This window comes from Lolium rigidum, chromosome 3, assembly GCF_022539505.1.
Source record: "Lolium rigidum isolate FL_2022 chromosome 3, APGP_CSIRO_Lrig_0.1, whole genome shotgun sequence".
NCBI classification, from domain to species: domain Eukaryota; kingdom Viridiplantae; phylum Streptophyta; class Magnoliopsida; order Poales; family Poaceae; genus Lolium; species Lolium rigidum.
The window spans coordinates 164,338,730-164,364,096 of record NC_061510.1 but is presented as its reverse complement, the minus strand read 5'-3'; the positions used below and the strand labels follow the sequence as shown (position 1 = coordinate 164,364,096).

The window sequence follows — 25,367 nt, the reverse complement described above, 5'->3', positions numbered from 1 at the left end:
GGTTGCCCAAGAAGAACATGTTGATGTGAACTTCATTAAAAATAATAATTTCAACAACAATGCTTATAGGAATAATTCTGGTAACAACTATAGGCCATATCCTGCTGCTAATGGTAATGGTTATGGTAATTCTTATGGGAATTCTTACAACAATAATAGGAGTGTACCCCTGGTCTTGAAGCCATGCTTAAAGAATTTATTAGTACACAAAGCTGCTTTTAACAAATCTGTTGAGGAAAAGCTTGATAAAATTGATATTCTTGCTTCTAAGGTTGATAGACTTGCCTCTGATGTTGATCTTTTAAAATTGAAAGTTATGCCTAATAAGGATATTGATAATAAGATTTTTACTACAGCAAATGCCATCCAAGTTCGAATTAATGAGAATATTAGATTGATGGCTGAATTGCATGCTAGGTGGGAAAGAGAAGAAAACGAAAAACTAGCTAAAGAGAATAATGTAGCTAAAGTTTGGACTATCACCACCACTAGTAATGTTAATGATTCACATGTTGCTACACCCCCTACTATAAATGGTAAAATAATTGGTGTTGGCAATGTTTCTACTCCTAGTGCAAAGCGTGCAAAATTGCCTGAAACTGCTAAAACTGCTGAAACTGATAAAACTGCTGAAATTTTTCAAAATATTGGGGACAATGATTCCATTGCTGTAGATCATAATGGTTTAGATTTTGATGATTGTCACATCTCTGAAGTTATAAAGTTCTTACAAAAACTTGCTAAAAGTCCCAATGCTAGTGCTATAAATTTGGCCTTTACAAAACATATTACAAATGCTCTCATAAAAGCTAGAAAAGAGAAACTAAAACTTGAAACCTCTATTCCTAGGAAGTTAGAAGATGGTTTGGAGCCCATCATTAAGATGAGGGTCAATGATTTTGATTGTAATGCTTTATGTGATCTTGGTGCAAGTATTTCTGTTATGCCTAAGAAAATTTATGATATGCTTGATTTGCCACCATTGAAAAATTGTTATTTGGATGTTAATCTTGCTGATAATGCTATAAAGAAACCTGTGGGGAGGATTGATAATGTTCGTATTATGGTTAACAATAACCTTGTCCCCGTTGATTTTGTTGTCTTGGATATTGAATGCAATGCATCTTGTCCCATTATATTGGGAAGACCTTTTCTTCGCACTGTTGGTGCTACCATCGATATGGAGGAAGGTAATATTAAATATCAATTTCCTCTTAAGAAAGGTATGGAACACTTCCCTAGAAAGAGAATGAAGTTACCTTATGATTCTATTATTAGAACAAATTATGATGTTGATGCTTCGTCTCTTGATGTTACTTGATTCACACTTTCTGCGCCTAGCTGAAAGGCGTTAAATAAAAGCGCTTATGGGAGACAACCCATTATTTTACTTCTGCACTTTATTTTATATTTGAGTCTTGGAAGTTGTTATTACTGTAGCAACCTCTCCTTATCTTTATTTTATTGCATTGTTGTGCCAAGTAAAGTCTTTGATAGTAAAGTCAATACTAGATTTGGATTACTCGCAGGAACGCATTTCTTGTCTGTCACGAATTTGAGCAAGTAGTCTCTTTAGAAATTTTATAAAAATCTGCCAATTTACGTGCGTGATCCTCGGATATGTACGCAACTTTCATTCAATTTGGGCATTTTCATCTGAGCAAGTCTGGTGCCTCTTAAAAATTCGTCTTTACGGACTGTTCTGTTTTGACAGATTCTGCCTTTTATTTCGCATTGCCTGTTTTGCTATGTTTGATGGATTTCTTTGTTCCATTAACTTTCAGTAGCTTTGAGCAATGTCCGAAGTGTTAAGAATGATTATGTCACCTCTGAATATATGAATTATGCACTGACCCTCTAATGAGTTTGTTTTGAGTTTGGTGTGGAGGAAGTTTTCAAGGGTCGAGAGAGGAGGATGATACAATATGATCAAGAAGAGTGAAAAGTCTAAGCTTGGGGATGCCCCCGTGGTTCATCCCTGCATATTTTAAGAAGACTCAAGCATCTAAGCTTGGGGATGCCCAAGGCATCCCTTCTTCATCGACAACTTATCAGGTTCCTCTAGTGCAACTATATTTTTATTCCGTCACATCTTATGTGCTTTACTTGGAGCGTCTGTTTGTTTTTGTTTTTTGTTTTTGGTTTGAATAAAATCGGATCCTAGCATTCTTTGTTTGGGAGAGAGACACGCTCCGCTGTTTCGTATGAACACATGTGTTCTTAGCTTTATTCTTAATGTTAATTGCGAAAGTTGAACTACTTCATTCATTGTTATATGGTTGGAAACGGAAAATGTCGCATGTCGTAAATGGTATAATGACTTGAATAATTTGATACTTGGCAATTGTTGTGCTCATATAGATCATGTTTAAGCTCTTGCATCATGTACCTTGTACCCATTAATGAAGAACTACATAGAGCTTATTAAAATTTGGTTTGCATGATTGATCTCTAGAGTCTAGATATTTTCTGGTTAAGGTGTTTGAACAACAAGGAGACGATGTAAAGTCTTATAATACTTACAATATGTTCATATGTGAGTCTTGCTGCACCGTTTTATACTTGAGTTTGCTTCAAACAACCTTGCTAGCCTAGCCTTGTATTGAGAGGAATTCTTCTCGTGCATCCAAATCCTTGAGCCAATAACCATGCCATTTGTGTCCACCATACCTACCTACTACATGGTATTTCTCTGTCATTCCAAAGTAAATTACTTGAGTGCTACCTTTAAAAATTCTATTCCTTTATCTTTGCAATATATAGCTCATGGGAAAAATAGCCTAAAAACTATTGTGGTGAAGAATATGTACTTATGTGTCTTATTTCTTAATAAGTTGCTTGTTGAGCGGTAACCATGTTTCTGGGGACGCCATCAACTTTTACCTTTGTTCAATATCATGTGAGTTGCTATGCATGTTCGTCTTGTCTGAAGTAAGGGCGATTTTCATGATCATATGGTTTGAGTATGCATATTGTTAGAGAAGAACATTGGGCCGCTAACTAAAGCCATGATTCATGGTGGAAGTTTCAGTTTGGACAATTAATCCTCAATCTCTTATGAGAATATTAACTGTTGTTGAATGCTTATGCATTAAAAGAGGAGTCTATTATCTGTTGTCTATGTTGTCCCGGTATGGATGTCTAAGTTGAGAATAATCAAAAGCGAGAAATCCAATGCGAGCTTTCTCCTTAGACCTTTGTACATGCGGCATAGAGGTACCCCTTTGTGACACTTGGTTGAAACATATGCTATGCAATGATAATCCATGTTAATCCAAGCTAATTAGGACAAGGTGCGAGCACTATTGGTATACTATGCATGAGGCTTGCAACTTATAGGATATCTTATACATAACACATATGCTTTATTACTACCGTTGACAAAATTGTTTCTTGTTTTCAAAATGAAAAGCTCTAGCACAAATATAGTAATCCATGCTTCCCTCTGCAAAGGGCCTATCTTTTACTTTATTGTTGAGTCAGTTCACCCATTCTTTCTATCCCAGAAGCAAACACTTGTATCAACTGTGTGCATTGATTCTTACATGTTTACTTATTGCACTTGTTATATTACTTTGTGTTGACAATTATCCATGAGATAAATATGTTGAAGTTGAAAGCAACTTCTGAAACTTATATCTTCCTTTGTGTTGCTTCAATGCTTTTACTTTGAATTTATTGCTTTATGAGTAACTCTTATGCAAGTCTTATTGATGCTTGTTTTGAAAGTATTATTCATGAAAAGTCTTTGCTATATGATTCATTTGTTTACTCATTATCTTCATCATTGCTTCGAATCGCTGCATTCATCTCATATGCTTTACAATAGTATGATCAAGATTATGATAGCATGTCACTTCAGAAATTATCTTTGTTATCGTTTACCTACTCGAGGGCGAGTAGGAACTAAGCTTGGGGATGCTTGATACGTCTCAAACGTATCTATAATTTCTTATGTTCCATGCTACTTTATTGATGATACTCACATGTTTTATACACATTATATTTCATTATTATGCATTTTCCAAGCACTAACCTATTGACGAGATGCCGAAGAGCCGATTCGTTGTTTTCGCTGTTTTTGGTTTCAGAAATCCAAGTAAGGAAATATTCTCGGAATTGGACGAAATCAACGCCCAGGGGCCTATTTTTACACGAAGCTTCCAGAAGACCGAAGGAGTCACGAAGTGGGGCCACGGGGCGCCGCCACACTAGGGTGGCGCGGCCTAGAGGGGGCACGCGCGGACCTAGCGTGTGGGGCCCCCGTGACGCCTCCTGACCTGCCCTTCCGCCTACTTATAGCCTTCGTCGCGAAACCCCCAGTACCGAGAGCCACGATACGGAAAACCTTCCAGAGACGCCGCCGCCAATCCCATCTCGGGGGATTCAGGAGATCGCCTCCGGCACCCTCGCCGGAGAGGGGAATCATCTCCCGGAGGTCTCTTCATCGCCATGATCGCCTCCGGATCGATGTGTGAGTAGTCCACCCCTGGACTATGGGTCCATAGCAGTAGCTAGATGGTTGTCTTCTTCTCATTGTGCTATCATGTTAGATCTTGTGAGCTGCCTATCATGATCAAGATCATCTATTTGTAATCCTACATGTTGTGTTTGTTGGGATCCGATGAATATTGAATACTATGTCAAGTTGATTATCAATCTATCATATATGTTGTTTATGTTCTTGCATGCTCTCCGTTGCTAGTAGAGGCTCGGCCAAGTTGATACTTGTAACTCCAAGAGGGAGTATTTATGCTCGATAGTGGGTTCATGCCTCCATTGAATGCTGGGAGTGACAGCAACCTCTAAGGTTGTGGATGTGTTGTTGCCACTAGGGATAAAGCATCGATGCTTTGTCTAAGGATATTTGTGTTGATTACATTACACACCATACTTAATGTAATTGTCTGTTGTTTGCAACTTAATACTGGAAGGGATTCGGATGATAACCTGAAGGTGGACTTTTTAGGCATAGATGCATTCTGGATAGCGGTCTATGTACTTTGTCGTAATGCCCTGATTAAATCTCATAGTACTCATCATGATATATGTATGTCATTGTTATGCCTTCTTTATTTGTCAATTGCCCAACTGTAATTTGTTCACCCAACATCTGTTTATCTTATGGGAGAGACACCACTAGTGAACTGTGGACCCCGGTCCAATTCTTTACATCTGAAATACAATCTACTGCAATTTTTCTTTACTGTTCTTCGCAAACAACCATCATCATCCATACTATACATCTAATCCTTTGTTACAGCAAGCCGGTGAGATTGACAACCTCACTGTTACGTTGGGGCAAAGTACTTTGATTGTGTTGTGCAGATTCCACGTTGGCGCCGGAATCTCTGGTGTTGCGCCGCACTACACTCCACCGCCATCAACCTTCAACGTGCTTCTTGGCTCCTACTGGTTCGATAAACCTTGGTTTCTTACTGAGGGAAAACTTGCTACTGTACGCATCACACCTTCCTCTTGGGGTTCCCAACGGACGTGTGTCAACTGCACGCATCACCTGCGCCCTCAATATGCTCCCATCCGTGCGCCCCTTCTTCCGTTTTAACATCGGACGGCTTTCATTTGTTTCCTTCACCGAAGAATTTTTCCCAGCCGAAAATAGAGTGCAAAGAGCTCATATTTCCTTCTCTTCCGTAATACTCGTGTCTTGTGTACTAGGTTCACCAAAAGTCGGACCGCCTAAAAGGTCGATTTCCGCAATCCTTTTTGCTAGGACACAAAAGTTTTTCAGAAAACTTGTATACAAATTTAGTGAACTTGAATGTACATTATTTACTACTTAAATATAAATTATCTATAAATTATGTGTAACTTTACTTCTTTTTTATCTCTAAACAAATTTCGATGTTAGGCATTACTCCATATGTAACTTTCATTGCCGTGGTACTATCATTGCCATGAGTAGTTTTTTTTTTTTGAGGAATAGGCAGTCGACATGCCATCTGATTAGATAGAAATAGAGTTTTAATTATTGTACAAAAGTTTTGCCAGCAACCAAAACCAAACAAGTGAGAAAAAGTACATTATCGTGTGTAGTTTTTTTTATAAGGGTTTGGGACCGAGAAGCTATATTTCATTATCGTGTGTAGTTAGTTATTCCCCATGTGTGTAACTTTCATTGCCGTCACCGTCTGGAAGCCACGAGTCTAGAAAAGAAAATTGTTTCAGTTCTATAGCAACATGCAGAGAGTACTCCCTCGATCCATTTTAAAATAAGTGCTACATATTTGTCATGTAAATTTAGACAAATCTGTAACATATATTTTGAAACGGAGAGAGTGCATATCAAGTTTGCTTAAAGCGTTTGCTGGGAGCATTATCCGTATGCTCCAAAAAGTTACCGTATTATGGAAATTTCTTTTGAGAGAATTGGTAGCCGGGTCTAATTTCCTAATTTACGCAGGCCAACAGCCCAAGAAGCCCTCACGCGTTTCAAATCCACCTCTGCTCCTTTTCTCTCCTCCCGCAGTTCCCCATCTCTCTCTGCTCTGCTTCATCTCCACGCGCGCGCGGCTCCGCTGGCGGCAGACCCTAGCCCTCTCCACTGCCCTCATGGCGTCCCCGCCTCCCCTTCCAACGCCTGAGCGCGTCCCTGGCCTCTCCTTCGCCCCCCAAGACGACGAATTGATAACCCGCTACCTCGGCCCCAAGATCGCCCGCCAGCCGCTCCCTGCCGCCACCGCCGATTTCATCCATGAATCCGACGTTTACGCTGCCGACCCAGCCGCTCTCTGCGCCGCCTTCCCTCCGTCGTACTCGGGGTTCGACGAGAGCAGCAAGATATGGTACTTCTTCACCAGCCCCAAGGCCAAGAACAGCCGCGGCAGTCGCAAATCGCGGACGGTCGGGGAAAACCAGGGCACCTGGCATTCCGAGAGCCGGAAGGACGTGTTCGCCGGGAAGGAGAAGGACAGACTCATCGGTTACCGCCGGAGCTTCAGCCACGAGACCAGCAGCGGCGACAAATCTGGGTGGCTGATGATGGAGTTTGGGGTTGGGGGCAATCAAGAAGATGGGCTGGTTGTTTCCAAGATTTACAGGACGCCTCGCCCTGCCACGGCCGGATGCTCAAGCTCAGCGCGCAAGAAGAGGAAGGCCACGGATCCGGCGGCACCATCAGCTCGCGTGAGGCGGCGGCTCAACTTCCGTTCCCCTCCTGCAACTCCTACTGACCATTTCTTGAACGAATCCCAGAGGCAGCACTCGGAGGCAGAAGAACGGACACCGGCGTTCGATCCCATCTCGTTCTTGGCCGATGGCCACGCCCCTTCCTCGCTGAACTGCTACGGCACACCCGTCCTAGGCGACTGGCCGACTGCTCCTCCTGAGAATTCTGGCTCTTGGACCACCGCCGAGGCACGCCCAGAGGAGACGGCGTCAGCTGGGGATTGCAGCTTCTTCTTGAACGATCATGACGGTTTCGCGCTGAGCTGCCCCGGCACAGCCCGCATTGCCCCTGATGCTTACTGGACCTCTCCGGCGGTGTCCGAACAGTATGTCGGGACAACATCCGAGGATTGCAGTTTCCTCTTGAACAATCATGCTGGTTTTGAGCCGAGCTGCCCTGACACAACCCTCCTGCCCCCGGTGGCGTCCCAACAGTATGGTTGCGAGATTTCCTACGGTTCTTGCACAAGCGGGATGGAATTCTTCGAGACCTTTCCCGTCACCGGATTCCAACACGACACGCCGTTCTACTGGCCGCCCGAACCGTCCTCTGCTCCTACAGCCTCGGCGGCGGCGGCGATTCCGTTGCGCAGCTGCGGGACAAATTGGGCTTCTCCAATGCTGCTGCCACCGCAGGGATGGAGGAACTCTCTCTGCTGATCATCAGCGATGACCCGAGCTAGGTAGCCTCCTGCTGTACCAAGGCAGCAAGACATTGACCATTAGTAGTTAGTAGCATCTGAATGTTTAGGTCTCGGACAATTCAAGTTTGGATGTTTGTTCGACCTGTGTGCTGTGATTTCCTCTTTCGAAGCTGTTGTTTCAGAGGTGATGACCATTCTGAAGTTTGGACTCTCCAGGGCTACTGCCACTACAAGCAGTAACTAGTGATCGTCTGTCCATTCTGAAGCTTTGATATTTCCTCGTCCTGTGTGTTGTGATTTGTGACTTCCTTCAATGTAATCTTTATAAGCTGTTGTTTGTTGTCTCTGAGCCCAGAACTAACTCAAGAACTTATGAATCCTTTTGCCTGATAATCCTCTATATACTCTATTTTGAATATACTCACATTTACTTGTTGTCTTCATGCTGATTTACCTCTGATTATTAAGATATCCCAAATTTGTTAAGATTGTGAGTGACGGCTGTGGCACGAATGGCCAATTGATTCCTTTTATTGTGTTCCCCTGTATTTCGACCATGTGTTTATCACATTATAAGGGAAAAAAAGTAAATCATTATACATTCTCATTCGATTAAATTCAATGGTGAGGGATGAACAAAACTGAACTTTCTATCCAGCATACAGCATGAAACTTTGGCTAAACAAAATGTCTGCTCTAGACTATGCCCGAGCTCATAACTAGCTCGGGATAAAATGTGAACATAATATATACTAGTTGAACAAGCGAGCTTCGCCTCGCCGCCTGCATGCCGCCCTTGCGTGGTGTGGCCAATGCGATATATGCAACCATTTTTTGTGTGTATGATGTAATGTGTTTAGGTTGTCTGACATTATCTTAATGTCATACGTACATCTAAACCAGTCATACGTCACTCGGTCAGTGACAGAATCAGCTCAATAAACTTCTCAGCCATGATTTGTCGAGTATCAACTTCAGTGCCTTAAAGTCGTAGTTAAGGGACATCGCCATAAACCAGACCGGCTTGTCATTAGGAGGAGCACTTTAGTTACTCAAATTTGTCATCCTTCTCATTTATCCATTCTGGGTGGTAGACAACAGAAACAACCCTAGCAAGAACAGAACTGCAAGTGAGCAACATAACAACCACAGTTGTAAAAACAGAAAGCAAGATGACAAAAATATTCATCTGGTACTTGTTCTGAAGAGTAAGGATATCTGGAGTCAGCTCATTAGTTTTTCTGGAACTACAGCTAGCTGGTAGCTCAGGCAGCACCGCACAGCTCACAACAATGAAAGGAAAAAAGTGTTCGCTTTACTTTAGGGTCAAACCAACCATATACTGAACTGTTCAAAAAGAAATAAGGGCAGCTTAAAGTGTAGATGAATTCACTTTTCTGGAATTAGTCCCTGAACCTCTTAGAAGTAAATGCTCCTCACTTTGTTGCGTCATTATAAAGCAAATGCACCATACTGGAAATAAAATGATACTTAATGACAGTTTAACATGTATATCATAATACCTTCAGAGAGTAAGTTAATATTAAAAATGAAATGTGCTAACACTTATATCAGTATAGCCGGGATGAAACGACGGGGTAGTTCAACAATCTAAAAATAAGATTGGCATGACTTAGTGTTATTTAAGGACAGAACAAATTTGGTGGCTAACAACTGAATATACTACATAACTTGCAGGTGTGTGTGGACTCTTAATTATCGAATCAAAAGAAAGCTCAATAGCATGCGTCCGATCCAAAATAACAGCCTGCATCAGGTGGAATGAAACAGATGCAAAACAACTCGACAGAGAGAAAGTTACTTACGAATTCCGGTTTCAGGAAGAAGGACAGCGGGCGGCGGTCTGTATGGCATGATCTTCACTTAAGGGTGACTTCTTTTGGGCTTCTGGGGCAGCTTCGAGGTCCCAGACAGCTGAAGCCCAAAAGAAGTGTCCAGTTTCTTGCGGGCTTATTTCAACCGCGAAGCCAGCCCGCAGTGCAATTTGCAGAAACTGCTCGAGACCAGATTCCCGAGCTTCTGGCTCAGCAACCCGAAACGGTACATAGAATTGCCCCTCTTTGCCGTCCAAATTACAGCCAAATGCCACTCCGCTTCACATACCGGTTCGGCAACGTAATAAAAAGAAAAAAACGAGTCAGCCACAACTCCCATCGTGCATCCAAAAAAAAAAGCCTCCCGCATCGAGCCTTGCTCCTATCGCACGAACGAAGCCGCCGCCGCCGCAGCTCCGCCGCCGCAGCTCCGCCCCCGCCGCCCCCGCAGCTCCGCCCCCGCCGCCCCTGAAGCTCCGCCCTCGCAGCTCCGCCCCCGTCGCCCCCGCAGCTCCGCCCCCGCCGCCCCCGCAGATCCGCTCCCGCCGCCCCCGTAGCTCCGCCCCGGCCGTCACCGCAGCTCCGCCCTCGCAGCTCCGCCCCCGCCGCCCCCGCAGCTCCGCCCCCACCGCCCCTGCAGCTCCACCATCAGGGACTGGCCCCTTCCTCTCCACCCGCGGCAGGGCCGGCCGACGACGAGCTCTCCACCCGCGTCTCCACATGCGGCAAGGATGTTCCACCTGATGCTCTGTTAGTAATTTGATTTTGGTGATATATATTGTTCTGTGAAGATATCTTCGTTTATGACTTGTATGTGTATCACAAGACAAGAATTAATGTTCTGCTAGCATTTGTTACATGAACCAAGTTTCTGATTTGTATTGTCATGAGCCAATTTTTTTATTTGTATAGTCATGAACCAATGTTGCTGATTTGTATGACCGTATGACACTTATTTAGGGCACATATCAAATTTTTGGGCTTTATAGACATTTTACAACTTAACACACAAATAAGCTATAATTCTAGAAGCCCAAAAGAATAGAAGAAACTAGCTTCTATGAGCTTCTACCCACCACAGTTTCTCCCCACCGAAACCCATAAGCCAGCTTATGCATAAGCAGAAGCCCGAAACCCATAGCTTCTATGCTGCCAACAAGATTGGTGTTTTTGTTGTCTAGCACCAACAGAGATGCATTGAACTATCACCTGAGACAAATCAGAAAGAGGAAAAATCCTCCAAAGAAAATGCAGCATCACCTCATACTATGATCCATGGGGATTAACTTACATCGTTCCACATAATTCCGCGGTACACATACTATGACACCTGAGAAGGCATGTACATAATGATTTTCTTTGTACCTGAGAAAAAACATGAAACCGATAGCTAGGTTATTAAACATTGTTTAGTTATTTCAGAAAAAGACATATTGATCAACCCGCCCACCTTACCCATGTTTTCTCACATCCTGAACACATCTTCTCACACTGATCAGCCAAACCTAGAGCTAGAGCTTAACTGAAAGATAAGAGTAACTATTCTTTGTTAATTTGCACTCTTCCCAAAATAGGTGGAACCCAAAGAACATACTCCCTCCATTCACTAATGTAAGACCTTTTAGTGTATAGATTCATTCACTTTGATCCGTATCTAGTCCATTTTTAGTGTATATATTCATTCATTTTGATCCATATTTAGTCCACTTTAAAATATCTAAATGGTCTTCCATTATTGAACAGAGGGAGTAGAAAATGTCACTTCATGACCCATTTAAGGAGTAGTCTAAGAACATCTTGTATCTGGTAGATACATAATAGCACAGAGATTGTATAATTATACTAATCCTTCCGTCTCATGGAACTTGTCTGAGGTTTATCAAAATTTGGATGTATCTAGAAGCTATTTAGTGTGTAAGTACATTCGAATCCAGACAAAGTTCAGACAACTTTCGTGAGACAGGGGGGGGGGGGGTGGATTACATGGTATCACGAAGAGCCAAGAAAAACAAATTTGATTCCTTAGCTTGCAATTTTGCAAAAAAGTATCGCATGCATAGTTTAGTTGGCTTTTAATATGGCATATAATTTGCCTATTTCAGACCTTTAACAAAACCATCCCAATTACTTACAATAGTCCAAACATCTGTACATATATTTTGTATTTAGTAGAGAGCATTGACAGAAGGACACCGTTCGGAAATCTCTCTAGTAGAAAAAGACTAAGAAATTTCAGTAACAATTATATGAAAATAAACTCTAAAGTGTAATGTCGGCAAACGAAATAAAAGGTGGAACTATATAGTAAAATATTTCTCTGAAAATCGAGGAAGTATCATGCACAAGAGACACATTATATTGCAGGTTGCGGCCTAACAAAATTCTAGAACATCTTCTACCTATACTAAGCAAATATGGAGAGAGAAAAAATCAATGGCGGCAGAAGGACTAACAGAGCATGAACGGCACATAAAATTAGAAATCAGAGCCAACCAATCAAATATTAGGTAGATTAAACCAAAATCATTTGTTATGGTGTACATGAGTAGATCACTATTTGATACACTAAGAGACAATGTGTGCCAAAGAACACCATGTTAGACACAATATCAGTTCTGAACTTAAGAGAAAGAAAACAACACATATAATTACCTAACCCATGAAGCAGGACCAGATTTTGTGCTGCTTGCTTGAGCACTAAAAAAGAAGGCAATTCAGGTGACATAGATATAATAAAATTTCTGATCCTACTACAGGAACGTGAGGAAGAGGTTGCTATATCCCTATAAAATCAACTTGATGTTAGTTAAACAATAATTCCAGAACCTAATGATCAATTCAGAAGGCTTCCAAATGTTCACCTAAAATGGAAATCAAGTAACCAGGGATCAATTTAGAAGGCCTGCAAGTGTGCACGGAACAATAGTTCATTGTATTGTTCGTATTGACATACACAATCCTTGATGATAAAACAAAATAGTCAGCTCTTACTTCAGATTCAATCAGCAGTCAGAGCACACCCATCCATTCTTACTCATGCTATGTACTTCTTTTACGTCTCTGACTCCCTTCCACTTTGCAACACACCACCATAAAAAAAGAAAAAAAGTTAAGACCTGAAGGAGCAGTAACAATTACACAAGTTGATCTAGCACACCCTGCTTTCCCTCCAGGAACTCCATCTCCACGTTGCTCAATTAGGCGCCGGCAATTCTTCGGTTGGGCACAACCATTGGAGGATAGAGCCGACTGATGGAACAATCAGCTTAGCAGAGCAGCTAACGGACATGTTCTCCGTGTTGACAGTGGTGCTTCCAGATATATGGTACTTGCGACCACAACAGAAGCAAGCCGTGGTCGCAGGGTACCACAGCATTGCACCAGACAGCCACCGGAGGTGGTTTGGAAGAATTCCGACATGGTGTCATCAAAGTTAAAAGGAACGGGGATGAAGGGGATGTCCACGCACATAACCCGTCATGGGTGCAGCCTTGGTGCCACATGCCAATCCTCGCCTACAAACATTTGGCGAAATTAATCACCACAAGCGCGCTTCTAGCTGCATATCATCGCTAAATCAAAGAGGCGAACAGAAAAATGGTCATTACCTGACAGGCCGGCCTACTCCTGGCACCCTAGATCGGCTAGCATGGCGAGCTTATCTGCCTTGAGCAGCCGCGTCATGTGTCGCTTGATGAACTCCGGCAGCTCTTGAACTGCTCGTTCTAACACCACAAAAGAGCCCCCGATGTCGCCAGTCGTGGAACGTACCTGTCGTCTCAGTGCAGAGGACCAAGGTGGCGGTGGGAGGCTAGACGTGGAGGAGGACCCAAAGGAGTTCACGGGCCAGTGAATCGCCGAGCGGGCCTTGTTCCAGCAAACAGACAAGTTCATCGAACAGTGGTCCATGGCTAAGCACCGACCCGACGATACCGAGCATGCACGACAACGGCCCTCCAGCCGTTCGATTTTTTATTTTGAGAAGCCTAGCCGTTCGATGTTGAAAGTACGTAAGGGCGAACGGATGGGCGCATATCGAGGGAGCAGGCAAGCCCGTCCTATCGTGCGGGCCTCCCGAGAGAAGTTGCGAGATGGACTCGCCAAGCTAGGTTGTGAAGCTCGATTTGAGCTTCACAACCTGGCCAGGCTGAGAGTCCTTATTGGTATGAGGTGAGCTTAACTCTGCGCAACTACCCGACCTAACAAACACCATCTCATATGGTAGAAGTGGGATGAGGACACATTTTGTGGGTTGACTCACTCTACCAAACACACCCTATATGTTGCTCATGAGCCACCAAATACCAGTCTCGCAACAGTACTGATCGGTCCTTCACTTGCGGATCATTCGCGAGTCGAACTCGCTCTCATGCCATGTCTTTGACTCACGAACTCAAGTCGGACTCATTCCTGGCTGGAGAAGTCTCAAGCGGGAGCAGCGCTACTTTCTTGCACATCATCGATGAGTTTCGGCAGCATGGTGCAGCCTGGGCCGCATGATAAGTCGCTCTCTGGTAACCGTGTCTGTTCTTTTTTTTTTTTGAAACGGGCAAAAAAACATTTGCCTTATATTAATAAAGGAGAAGCAAACAAGGGGTGGCAAGAGCCACAAAAGAAAAAGAGAAGGCGGGAAAAGAAGAACCCGCCCCTAAAAGATACAAACACGATCAGCCTATAAGCTCCGCCAGGTTCTTAGCACCGGCAAGGACCCAATCCTTTCCTTCATCCTTGATCTTCTGCATGACCACCGAGGGCAAGGAAGATTTGTTGTTGAAGACTCGCTCATTCCTCTCTTTCCAGATCTCCCAGCTGATAAGCATGATTGCAGTTCGTAAACCTTTGGGAGAGGAGGTGGGGATTTTTGTGATAGCATGCCAGTAGTCCATCATTTTAGACCTCCCGCACCGAGGCAGCGAATAAGGTCCAGCCAGGAAGCCCAGCAATCCATATTCTCTTAGAGAAGCGACATTCGAAGAGCAAGTGCCGAGCCGTTTCCTGGGAGCATCTGCATAGCTGACAAAAAGGTTGATGCGGCCATCCTCGTTTAGCAAGACGGTCAGCAGTCCAGAGGCGGTTTTGTACCGCAAGCCATGCAAAAAACGGCATTTTGGTGGGACCCAAGGCTTCCAAACGATGTTACCAAAAAAGCAAGACAAAGCGGACAAGAACTGAGCTTTGTAGGCAGAGCTGGCCGTATAGCATCCATTGGGAGTCGGTGTCCAAACTATGGAGTTCTCCGTGCCTGGCGATAGTTGGACAGCCGAAAGAAGATCCCAAAGGCGAACGTATTGTGTCTGTTCGAGAGAACAGGCAGATAGGAAGAAAAGGAATGTACCCATGATCACCTCGGAAAAGAAGTTCATCAAATTCATCGTTCACGTTTTAGCAATTGATTCAGAAAAAAATCTGTTTCAGCAATTAATCCTTCTCGTTCATCAAATGCATGGCGAAAGTGCCTGTACCAAATGGTTTAACAACAAAAAGTGTCCCTGCCAAAACGGTTCAACAATAATATTGGCATTCCAATACAAGAGATTACAACATCACAGAAATACTCTAGCTGCTGAATCTAAATAATAGTCTTGCTGCTTTTGCAGCCTTGGGCTTGAAAATGCTACTCTAGTGCCAGCTACGATTTGCATCTTCCATGAATTACACCTATCTTGCCTTGAGATCGTCCAGAACCACTGAGGCAGCATTCCGTCCCGGGGCACCCATCACCCCACCGCCCGGGTGCGCACCGCTGCCGCAGAGGTACAGCCCCTTCACAGGGGTTCTGTAATCTGACCTGTGTGACACAAAGCGAAAATAGGTTAGGCATGATCACAAAGGCATGAGTTCTGGACATTGAAGGATCAAAGATTGCCAAGTAGAAGGGACCAAAGAACAACTTAATATGTATGTGACTCCAACATACCATCCCTTGGCAGGCCTCATTAGGAACAGAGAGTCCAAGCCCATTGCGCCGTGAAAGATGTTGCCTCCTGGGAATGTGAATAGTCTCTGCTTAGCTAAGTTTTCCATTGGTAAAAGTGAAGAACGATACATGATGGTACCCGGTCTGTACGACTTGACAGTGTATACATAGCACAGAGAGAAATTTACCTGTTAAGCCAAACTCCCTTTCAAGATCAGGTGGGGTTAGCATATCATAGCCTATCACGGATGAGCTAAAGCCCGGTGCATACTCATCGATCAAGGAAAAGCATCTTTCCGCAAATGATCTCTGAAAATTGGTGTCGATCAAAATGGTCAATGATCGGTAGGTGGACCAAGTTTCAGAAAAAAAAAAATTCTTCATAGATAGTGACTCATCACAATGCTCAAGGGCTAATGATATCATCATCTATTCTGTTCCAGTATGGATAAACAATATTTATGGGGCAATGTACGCAGCAAGAAGTATGGGCAGTGGTGACGAGCAACGGTTAAACACAGCATCGCCAAATCAAAATGTAAGAGGGATCAACTTACTCTGACAGTAGGATCCTGCCAACTGCCTTCTGACAGTGTGTATGGTGTGTACTGTACAAAAAGATTAATAACATGCTGACCTGTTCGAAGGAAAGGTGGAATTTGAGTCAGTCCATAACTCCATCTGAAGTACACAATATGAGAGCTCACAGCATTAAAACATCCAAAATGATCCTGAACACATGAACTCTAAAATGTAAATATAGTGTACATGGAACAGGTTCCACGTACTTTTTTTTTTTTTTGCTTCATTGGGATAGTGAAATTAAATATGTCATACCAGTAAACTTACAACACTTATGCAGAAGCAAAAGAAAATGGCCTACCTGGTGGAGAAATAGTTTTATCTAAGACTGAAGGAATTGTCATTTCTATAACAGGCCTTGTGGATGACACACCCCCTGTAGCTTCCTTGTATGCTACATCGATTTCCTCCATTCTGAAGAGCAAGTAAAAGTTACAGATTGAAATCTAACAAGGATTAAGTCTGAAAAAGTAACTGCAGAACTACAAAATAACATTCCTTCAAAGAATGAAAAAAAGCTAGTCTACAACTTGGACATCTCATATAACATGGAGCATAGCCAGACTATGCTCTTTATTATCCTAAGGTACTAGCAAAACATAGCAACTTCAATACAAACATGTAAGTTAACAGATTGGTGTATCAAATTGACATGACAAGCAAGGAACAACACATCAAACCAAAAGAATTTGCTATTGAAGAATTACACTGTTGAATTAAGATATCATTTTCCTTGCCCTACTGTACATCAACATGACCAAGATAAGAAACAGTATCTCGCAGATTTTTGCTTGTCCACAGTTATGCAGAAGAAAGATCAACACAGTTGAATAAAATATACGCACAAGTAGGAAATGTTCCACAACTTAAGCACCTTTCTGATCCAATGTGTATGGTGCCCATGTGCTCCGGGCCACCTTCAGGGTTGATGTTTTTGCAACAGCGAAACTGTGGCAGACTATCAACAGCAACATTTATCTTTGTTGTTGCCTGTTCCCCAGAGAACATAGTTAGCAATCAATATTACAAGTCGGCTATTGAAAGTCAATGTGTACCATAGAGAGCTTTGCACATAAGAATTTTCAGATGCTATTTAGCATTGCTATGGATAGTCTGTTTCCCAAAATCAAGACTCTTCCTGTTACTTGAGATTTTTTTTTGCATCCATGCTAATATACACAAGGATAATGGATGGACTATACAAGTGAAAGAGCAAGGTTATCATCACATAGTGCATGGACAAATATTTGTAAGAATGCACACCACCAATGTGGTTCCTCTATTTAAATTTGCATGTAATGTACCTAAGTACTTACAGAGCTATAATCTGCTGTCTTGATAGCACAGAGGAACTCCTCTGGGAGAGTATTGGCAGGCACAAGGTCCTGCAAAGGAAATTAGAGGCTTAGAGCTAATAAATTATCATGCCTGCAAAATTAGAGCTAATAAATTTTCACACCATTTCATATTCAGAGTAATTCTTACCACAAATGTTTTATATGGTGTGGCGTTTGATAACACAACTGATGAATGCAGCTCTGTTCCATCAGCCAAAGCTACCTACAGATTCTCAATTCCTTAGGAGGTAGAAACAATTGAGCTACACAGTACACACACACACTTGTTGGTCAGTCAAGCTACTTACCCCTTGTACCTTTCCAGTAGTTTCATCAACCATTACTTGGGAAACCTAGAAAAAAACGCAGGGGCAAGTGAGGCAAGAAAGACCACAAGAAATCGGTCACAGAATTGTAATTATGCCACTTCATAGTTAATGACTTCTTGTATGGAAAATCGAGTTTTTCTGCTCTGCTTGATTCTAATCATTTGTTCTGCCAAACATGAGTGCCATTAAGGTGTCAAGGTTGGATCCAATCGGGGATTTCACTTATAGTGTATTTTTTCTAGTTCAAATTTTAGTGTCAAAATTTACACTAGAAAAAGCAAAAATGCACTACAAGTGGGATTGCTGTGCCATGGAACAAGGAGGACTTGTACAAGAAAAGAAAAGGCACCTCAGCATTTGTTACAATTTGCACGCCTGCTTCAAGAGCTGCTTTGCTTATAGCTGATGAGACTGATCCCATACCACCTTCGACATACCTGCAAGTGTATTTTTTATCAAACAAAAGGTTTTCTGAAAACGAAAAGGAAAGATACACTAAGACACTAACTAAATAAATAACTGCAGTGCAAACATCAACAGATTTGACTAGAGTGTGATGGCATTTCTGCGACATCAGTACATCAACCCTTCAAACTGACTATAGGGAAATTGAAAACTTGTTTCACTAGCCAGTAAGGATAAACACCAGGAATCGTTTATCAGGTTCAATTCATATCAGGGCCATAGAGATCTGCTCGTGGTAAGTGTAGAACAATAAACGATTACATCATCCTATGGGCCTTTGACAACTACATTATTTGATGATGGAACAGAATGACAGGGATGTCTGAATGTCAGAAGCATACGCCCAAACACCACGCTGACCACCAGTTTCCCCCATGATGTGGTGCAGGAGAACATATCCTGATCCTGGAGTGTTCACACCAGCCTATACAAGGGAGACGTTTTGGTCAAACGCTAACACACTAGGCAGAAAAAAGTGTGGATTATGCGATGCACCCTTACCATAGCACCTATCACAGCATCAGTTGCCAGAGTTGCCTTCAATACATCACCCTGCAGTACTAGAGCAGTCAACACAGGAACTCAAGAAGTTATTATACTCCGCCACAAGAAACTATTACGAATTTGTGATTAAGAAAAGAGGGAAGCGAGCTTTCAACCTCAAACCAATTGTTCAAGATCTTCGACGCTGGTGAAAGAAGAAGGTCGAAGAAGTTCCTGCCAGTGTAAAAATGATTTGACTTTACGTACTACAATGTTCAAAAGGTTCTGACTGTAACATCGTCAAGGGGGCAATACTTAATTAGCACTCACACCATGTCCTTCTGCCCCTGCTGCATCACAATCCCGAGAAGCTTGCTCCAGAACACCGACTTGTCAACCTTATCCTTCATCCTGTCCACCATAGAGGCATGGTGGAGCTGCCTCAGCTCCGGCGGGGGAGAGTCAATGACGAAGTCCATGAGCTTGCAGAACTTTTCCAGCTGCTCCTCGTACCTACATTCTCAATTTGACCCTACTAGTAGTATGAAGATCAACCCAAGCTAAGATGCGCAAGGAATACTACAACAAATTCTCAATGTTATGTCACCTTGGGTATGCCTCTGCATCCTTCTTGGAGAACTTGCCGATCTCAGAGCGGTTCAGCTCCGCGTCCGGGCCGAGAAGCAGGTACCTGCCATCGAGGCACGGCGTAAACGAAGAGGGACTACGCGGCAGGAGCTTCATCCCATGCCTCTCCAGCTCCAGCTCCCTGAATCATCAGCAGCACCAGCAGAAGACAGCAGTAGCATCAGCTCTTCAGTCCACAGAAGTGACAGAACAGCAGCGCATTCTTTCAGAATTACAGAATGCAGGTACACAACAGGGATCTCGTCTGTAAATCTGACGGAAATGGAAGTCGTGATCGTAAAAAAGGAGGCGAGGCGTCACCGGATGAGGGCGGGGCGGAGGAGGCTGAGGAGGTAGCTGCAGCGGGAGAAGCGGAAGCCTGGGACGATGCCCGACTCCGACACGGCTGCGCCGCCCAGGACGCCCCGGCGCTCCAACACAGCGACGGAGCGGCCGGCGCGCGCGAGGTAGGCGGCGGCGGCGAGCCCGTTGTGGCCGCCGCCGATCACCACCGCGTCCCACCGCTTCCCCTTCGGGAGCTGAGAGGACGAGAGGGGGGAGTGGGCAGAGGACGTGGAGAGACAACGGCCGCGGCTCCGTACGCCCGCGAGCAGGAGGCGCTTCGTCGCCGGCGACATCGAGACCTACCGTAGCGTCGACGGCGGACTGGAGAGAATCTCTCGGTTTCAGTTAGGCAGTGCGCGAGAGTGAGGTTTGTTAGAGCATCTCCAGCAGATGGGTATAATTTTTACATCATACTCCGTATTATGTACTACAGTATTATTCTGTATACATCACATTGTTTTTTCTTTTTTTTCAGATTTTTACATTATCTATTTATGTTTTTACAACAGATGATGTAAAATATATCACCTCTCTTTTAGAGGTACTCGAGATGATGATGTATTTTACATCAACACACTTGTTTCTCATCTTCACAACTACAAACAATATTCCAAATTACTTCAAATTCTGAATTCAGAACAAATCAAAAGATTGGTAGTGGTCAGCCGATGGAGTGGCCACGCGCTCAGGAGGAGGGGGCGCCGTTGAGGACCTTAAGGCGTGGAGAAGCAGTAGTCCAGCAAAGTGGCGACGGCTGCGCGCCCCCGTGGTCCGCATCAAAGGGAAAGGCTAGGATGGCCGACGAGGCTGAGGCCGAGGCCAAGGCTGCCGATGGTATGCGGTGTTGTTGGATATAGTGGCCTAGATGCAAATAATAAAAAGTGTTTATTACTATATATCAGTAGTTTATAATAGTTTTGTGCCATGCTATAACTGCATTAATCGGAAACAAACCAAGTATCCCTAGTGAGTATTCGCAAACTAGTTCATTGTGATCCCGATCATGGACACACACGTCACTGATAATGGAGTCATATCATTAAGTGAATCATATGAGGGACATTCCCAAATATAAGTATTGTAAAACGATCAAGTCATGATGTTCACGTGTTGCGATATTTATGAAACCGTAGTATTGAACTGCTCAAATCTTTTATTGCAAAGCCATTTACAAGCAAGAGCAAGATAATAGTTAACTTTTACACCAAAGATTTCTTTCACTTTAGACCAAAGCAATTTAGATACAAGACACTCAAAGAAAGGTGTTTAACCGATTCAAACTCTCTACATAACTCACATTCCAGAGGTTTTGGGATACTTCGTGTCAGAGATTATCCCTAATCATAATCTTATTTTGAGATAACAACCAGAGGGAGATTTGAAATCTAGGAGGGATTTTCAAATCCCACACAGCTGGCAAATATATAGGTTGCACATCTCTAAAATTTATAAGCATACATGGATTTGGAAGAATGAACACCATTAGATTCATACTTCCAGATAAGTTGGTCTTCTTGATTGGAGAAAGTGACAGTATTAGCAATTTCTACAACCTCAAACCACATATCCATCATGTGTGGTGTGAAGGTTCTCCTAAAATCATATCTTAACTGATGTACATACCATATATCAGCAATAGTTTTCATTTGTTGGTTAACTCCAAAATAGACATCCAATATTGAGTGGCAAGAGGTGCATTTCCAAACCAAATGTCATCCAAAAATCTAATTGATCTACCATTACCTATATTCCATTTGTATCCAAACTTAACTGCTCTAGAGACCCACATCAGTCCTTTCCAAAACACAGAAGGATTCAAATCCTAACAACATAGTATATTAGGGTTTTTTTGTGTTATATTTGGCATCTACCACTTTCTTCCACAAACTCCCCTCTCCATTGATATATCTTTTAACCCAAGATTCAACTAAACAAATATTTAGATCCTGAAGGTTTGGTATACCAAGGCCACCAAACTATTTTCATACACACAGATGACCAGTTGGCCAAATGAATCTTCATATTACCATCCATGTTATCCCACGATACAGTTAGCTATTTTTATATTAATAAGATCTAGGGTCCATTTAGAGAATCTAAGAAAGATAACATATAAATGGGAGTGCTAGATAGAACAGTTTGGACGAGGATTCTTTTTGCCTTAGAGGAGAGCAAAATTTCCCTCCAACCTGCCATTCTGCTAAGCAAGTTATCTACCAGAGGTTGTAAATCATCCCTCTTAAGTTTATTGAAATGAAAATGAAGCCCTAGATACTTACCAGGAAACTGACCAGCCACATATTGAAAATTTTCCAAAAAGGGAGCAACCTCTTGTGGTTCCATGTTTATAGCCATCAACTCGCTCTTGTGGTAATTTATTTTCATTCCAGACAGTTGTTCAAAACAAGTGAGAGTCCATTTAAGATTAATGGTACTTCTCTCATTTTTTTCCCTGGAAAAGGATTGTATCATCTACATTTTTTCAACAGATGAAGGGGTCTAAAAGGACCTCGATATATTCAGCACAGAGGAGGCAGGTAAATTTTGCAGAAAAGCCCAGGCCTCACTTGCCCAACAGAACCAAGTATTTGAAGATAGGGCCTTTCAAATTGTAAAAAACATACTACCAAGAAGACTAAAAAGCGATCAAGTCCACTGGTGTCTCCTGAAAGGATCGTATGCCGCACCTAGAGGGGGGGGGTGAATAGGTGCTAACCAATTTTTAGTTCTTTTTCAAATTAGGCTTGACACGAAAGGTAAATTCTCTAGATATGCAACTAAGTGAATTTACCTATATGACAAGGATATCAACTAAGCAAGGTATAGCTACGCAATAGTAGATAGAGTGGGATAGAGGTAACCGAGAGTGTAGCACGCGATGACACGGAGATGATTCCCGTAGTTCCCTTCCTTTGCAAGAAGGTACGTCTACGTTTGGAGGAGTGTGGTTGCTACGCAAGCCAAACCAACAGCCACGAAGGCTTCACTCGGATCTCCTGTGAGCAACGCCACGAAGGCCTAGCCCACTTCCACTAAGGGATTTCCTCGAGGCGGAAACCGGGCCTTTACAAAGTTCTTGGGGCACACATCCACAACCAAATTGGAGGCTCCCAAATCTGTAACAATACAACAATCAACAACAATACATCAACAACAAATCAACTAGGGAACCAAATAGGAACACTAGCATGAGATCCCTCAAACAAGAGAGGGGAAATGAAGAACGCTTCGGTGAGGATGTAGATCGGTGTCTTCTCCTTCGAATCCCCAAAGATCAAGAGCTTTGGTTGGGGGAGGAAGGAGATCTTGCAAATCTTGACTTTCTTGAGGTGGCTCTAATGGAGGTGGCTTGGCAGATTTCTTGTGTAATGATTGAGCAAGCAACCAAGGTAGAAGAAGGGGGTATTTATACCCCCTCACAAAATTGAGCCGTTGCTGCTTCCGGGGGGCCGGATAATCCGGTGTAAGTAGGGGCCGGATAATCCGCCCCCCCCGGATAATCCGGCCTTCAGAACAAAAGTGTGACATTGTCCGGCCAATTATCCGGCCCATGTACTGATTCACATTTCTTCCAGTCCTTAGCCAAAATCGAGGGGGCCGGATATTTCCAAAATATCCGGCCCGGATAATCCGGCCCTGGTACAATACCGGGACATTATCCGGCCAAATGTCCGGCCCCCCTACTGAGCTGCTTTTCCTCGAAGACTTAGCCAAAATCGGGGGCCGGATATTTCAAGAATATCCGGCCCGGATTATCCGGCCTGGCCAAACTTTTCCTGTTATCTTTTGACGGACCGACCAAATCCAACACACGCAAATATGAAACTATGTAATCCCTGTACCACTTAATCAAACATTAGTGTATCACATATATTGACATCAAACACACAAAACATAATGCAAGAGATGTTCTTTCAATCTCCCCCTTTTTGGTGTTTGATGACAATATACGGATTTGCCAAGGAATCACAATAGAGACAAGCATGATGGCGAGACATAGAGGCACTCCCCCTACATGTGTGCATATAAGTAATTTGCATTTGAATACAAATACACAACACATAGGAGTATGGTGCCTCAACATAAGAGATATCCAACATGAGCTCTAACAAAAGACATTGACACATATGAAGTTGAGATAGGAAGCAAGAAATCATACCCATGTGTAGATATATAATGCGGAGATATAGCATCACACACAATGTAATATCCTTGATCTCAACAAATAGAAATCCGAAAACCATAACAATGTCTCACACCACATAGCACATAGTTTTGAACGGCACACAAACAAACCAAATAGTTCAACTAAAAGGGGAACACAAGCAACATAAGAATGATAAACGCATATGCTTGTGCCCAAACCATGCAAATCCCGGAGAATCCTAATAGAACACTTCTCCCCCTTTGGCATCGAGACGCCAAAAAGGGGACAAGCGCGATGCTACACGTCCCATGAGAATCACTCGGAGGCATCATCATCATCGGACTCGTATGGCACTTCCTCTTCTTCTTCTTCCTCATCAGTGTCAGGTGCATCCGGAGAGCGGCGAGAGGTGTTGGACCTTTGAAGGCAATCATCAAGATCACTCCATGGAACCTGTGCTGAGTGCCAACTACTGTAACCCTGGTGAGCTGGAGGCTGAGGCGGGGGTCCTTGATCACCACTAAGCTTGTGAAGAATAACCGCCTGAGTATGCTTAATCTCAGCACGCTCTCGGCTAGCTGCATAGTTCTCCTTATGGATCTCAACATTCATGCAAAGGATATAGCGCTGGAACCAACTAAGCCGGGTCACTTGCTTCCTCAAAGCTGGGACATCTTGATGACGAGCAGGAGCAAAACCACTAGAACGAGCATCACCCATGAAGGAGTCAGGAGCGAGGAACAGCTGAAGAGGCCGGCTTAACCTTGTAGGGCTTCTTAACATGGTGCTTCACCAACGGGTACCCACTCAAATCTTCACCAACCACAGCCACGGTGTTGTTGATGAGAAGGCTGGATGTAGGGAGCATAGGGTATGGAGGTCCGGGAGACCATGGCATCATGGATCTCATGGAAAATAAAATCCATGATATCAAGAGTGAAGTTCCGGTCCTCATTTCCATCACGAGCACACTGATAGCTGAGGTGCATAAGGTTCACAAGGACTCCCCGGAGAGCATCATTGTTACCACCACTTGGGCAAATGGTTGACCGAAAGAACCGAAGCAGCTGATTATAAATGGTAAGCAGCCCCTTAGTATAACCAATTTTCCCTGCTGAGGTATAGAGCTGTGCAAGAGCATTCTTATCTATCGGTTGTGGTCCATGAAGACGACGACCCCCTTCAACAGGAACTCCAAGAAAACCAGCAAACTGGCGAAGAGTGGCACTGCAGTGAGAGGAGCCAGTCATCCATTCCATAGTGTGTTCCTCATCTTTCTTGATCGCCAAAGTGGCAAAGAATTGCTTCACCAAATCTGGGCTATAGTCACATTGAATCTTCATGATATCATGCAAACCCAACCTTCCGGCTACCCGGATGGCATCTTCAAAGTGATCGTTTTCAGCCGGAATGTCCACATCAATAGCTTGCATGGGTCTCGGCTTCTTCATGGGCTCATATATGTCCT

General features: G+C 43.3%; 1 protein-coding gene and 1 long non-coding RNA gene across 2 annotated transcripts; both read right to left on the bottom strand.

Moving 5' to 3' along the window:
- Positions 1-12,578: 12,578 nt before the first annotated feature.
- Positions 12,579-13,368, bottom strand: LOC124698775. Its single transcript, XR_007001114.1, has 2 exons — positions 13,276-13,368; positions 12,579-13,182 (listed from the first exon to the last, which is right to left on the bottom strand). It is a non-coding gene; the product is annotated as an uncharacterized LOC124698775 (long non-coding RNA).
- Positions 13,369-15,025: 1,657 nt separating this feature from the next.
- LOC124702641 (pyridine nucleotide-disulfide oxidoreductase domain-containing protein 2) lies at positions 15,026-20,045 on the bottom strand. Its single transcript, XM_047234802.1, has 16 exons — positions 19,729-20,045; positions 19,388-19,549; positions 19,111-19,293; positions 18,957-19,014; positions 18,799-18,849; positions 18,639-18,721; positions 18,182-18,269; positions 17,812-17,856; positions 17,652-17,726; positions 17,483-17,551; positions 17,041-17,156; positions 16,468-16,580; positions 16,142-16,221; positions 15,773-15,893; positions 15,585-15,651; positions 15,026-15,455 (listed from the first exon to the last, which is right to left on the bottom strand). The coding sequence occupies exons 1-16, from the start codon at positions 20,043-20,045 to the stop codon at positions 15,326-15,328; spliced, it is 1,758 nt and encodes a 585-aa protein (XP_047090758.1). The 3' UTR covers positions 15,026-15,325.
- Positions 20,046-25,367: the final 5,322 nt, after the last annotated feature.

What these genes read in the sequence shown, in the direction of transcription:
- LOC124702641 (XM_047234802.1), bottom strand. Translation starts at nt 20,045, where the DNA reads ATGTCGCCGGCGACGAAGCGCCTCCTGCTCGCGGGCGTACGGAGCCGC. An exon ending in CTCCGCCCCGCCCTCATCCG is followed by an intron (nt 19,550 to 19,728) that starts GTGACGCCTCGC and finishes CTGATGATTCAG; the next exon opens with GGAGCTGGAGCTGGAGAGGC. An exon ending in ATGCTGTGATAGGTGCTATG is followed by an intron (nt 18,722 to 18,798) that starts GTAAGGGTGCAT and finishes TCCCTTGTATAG; the next exon opens with GCTGGTGTGAACACTCCAGG.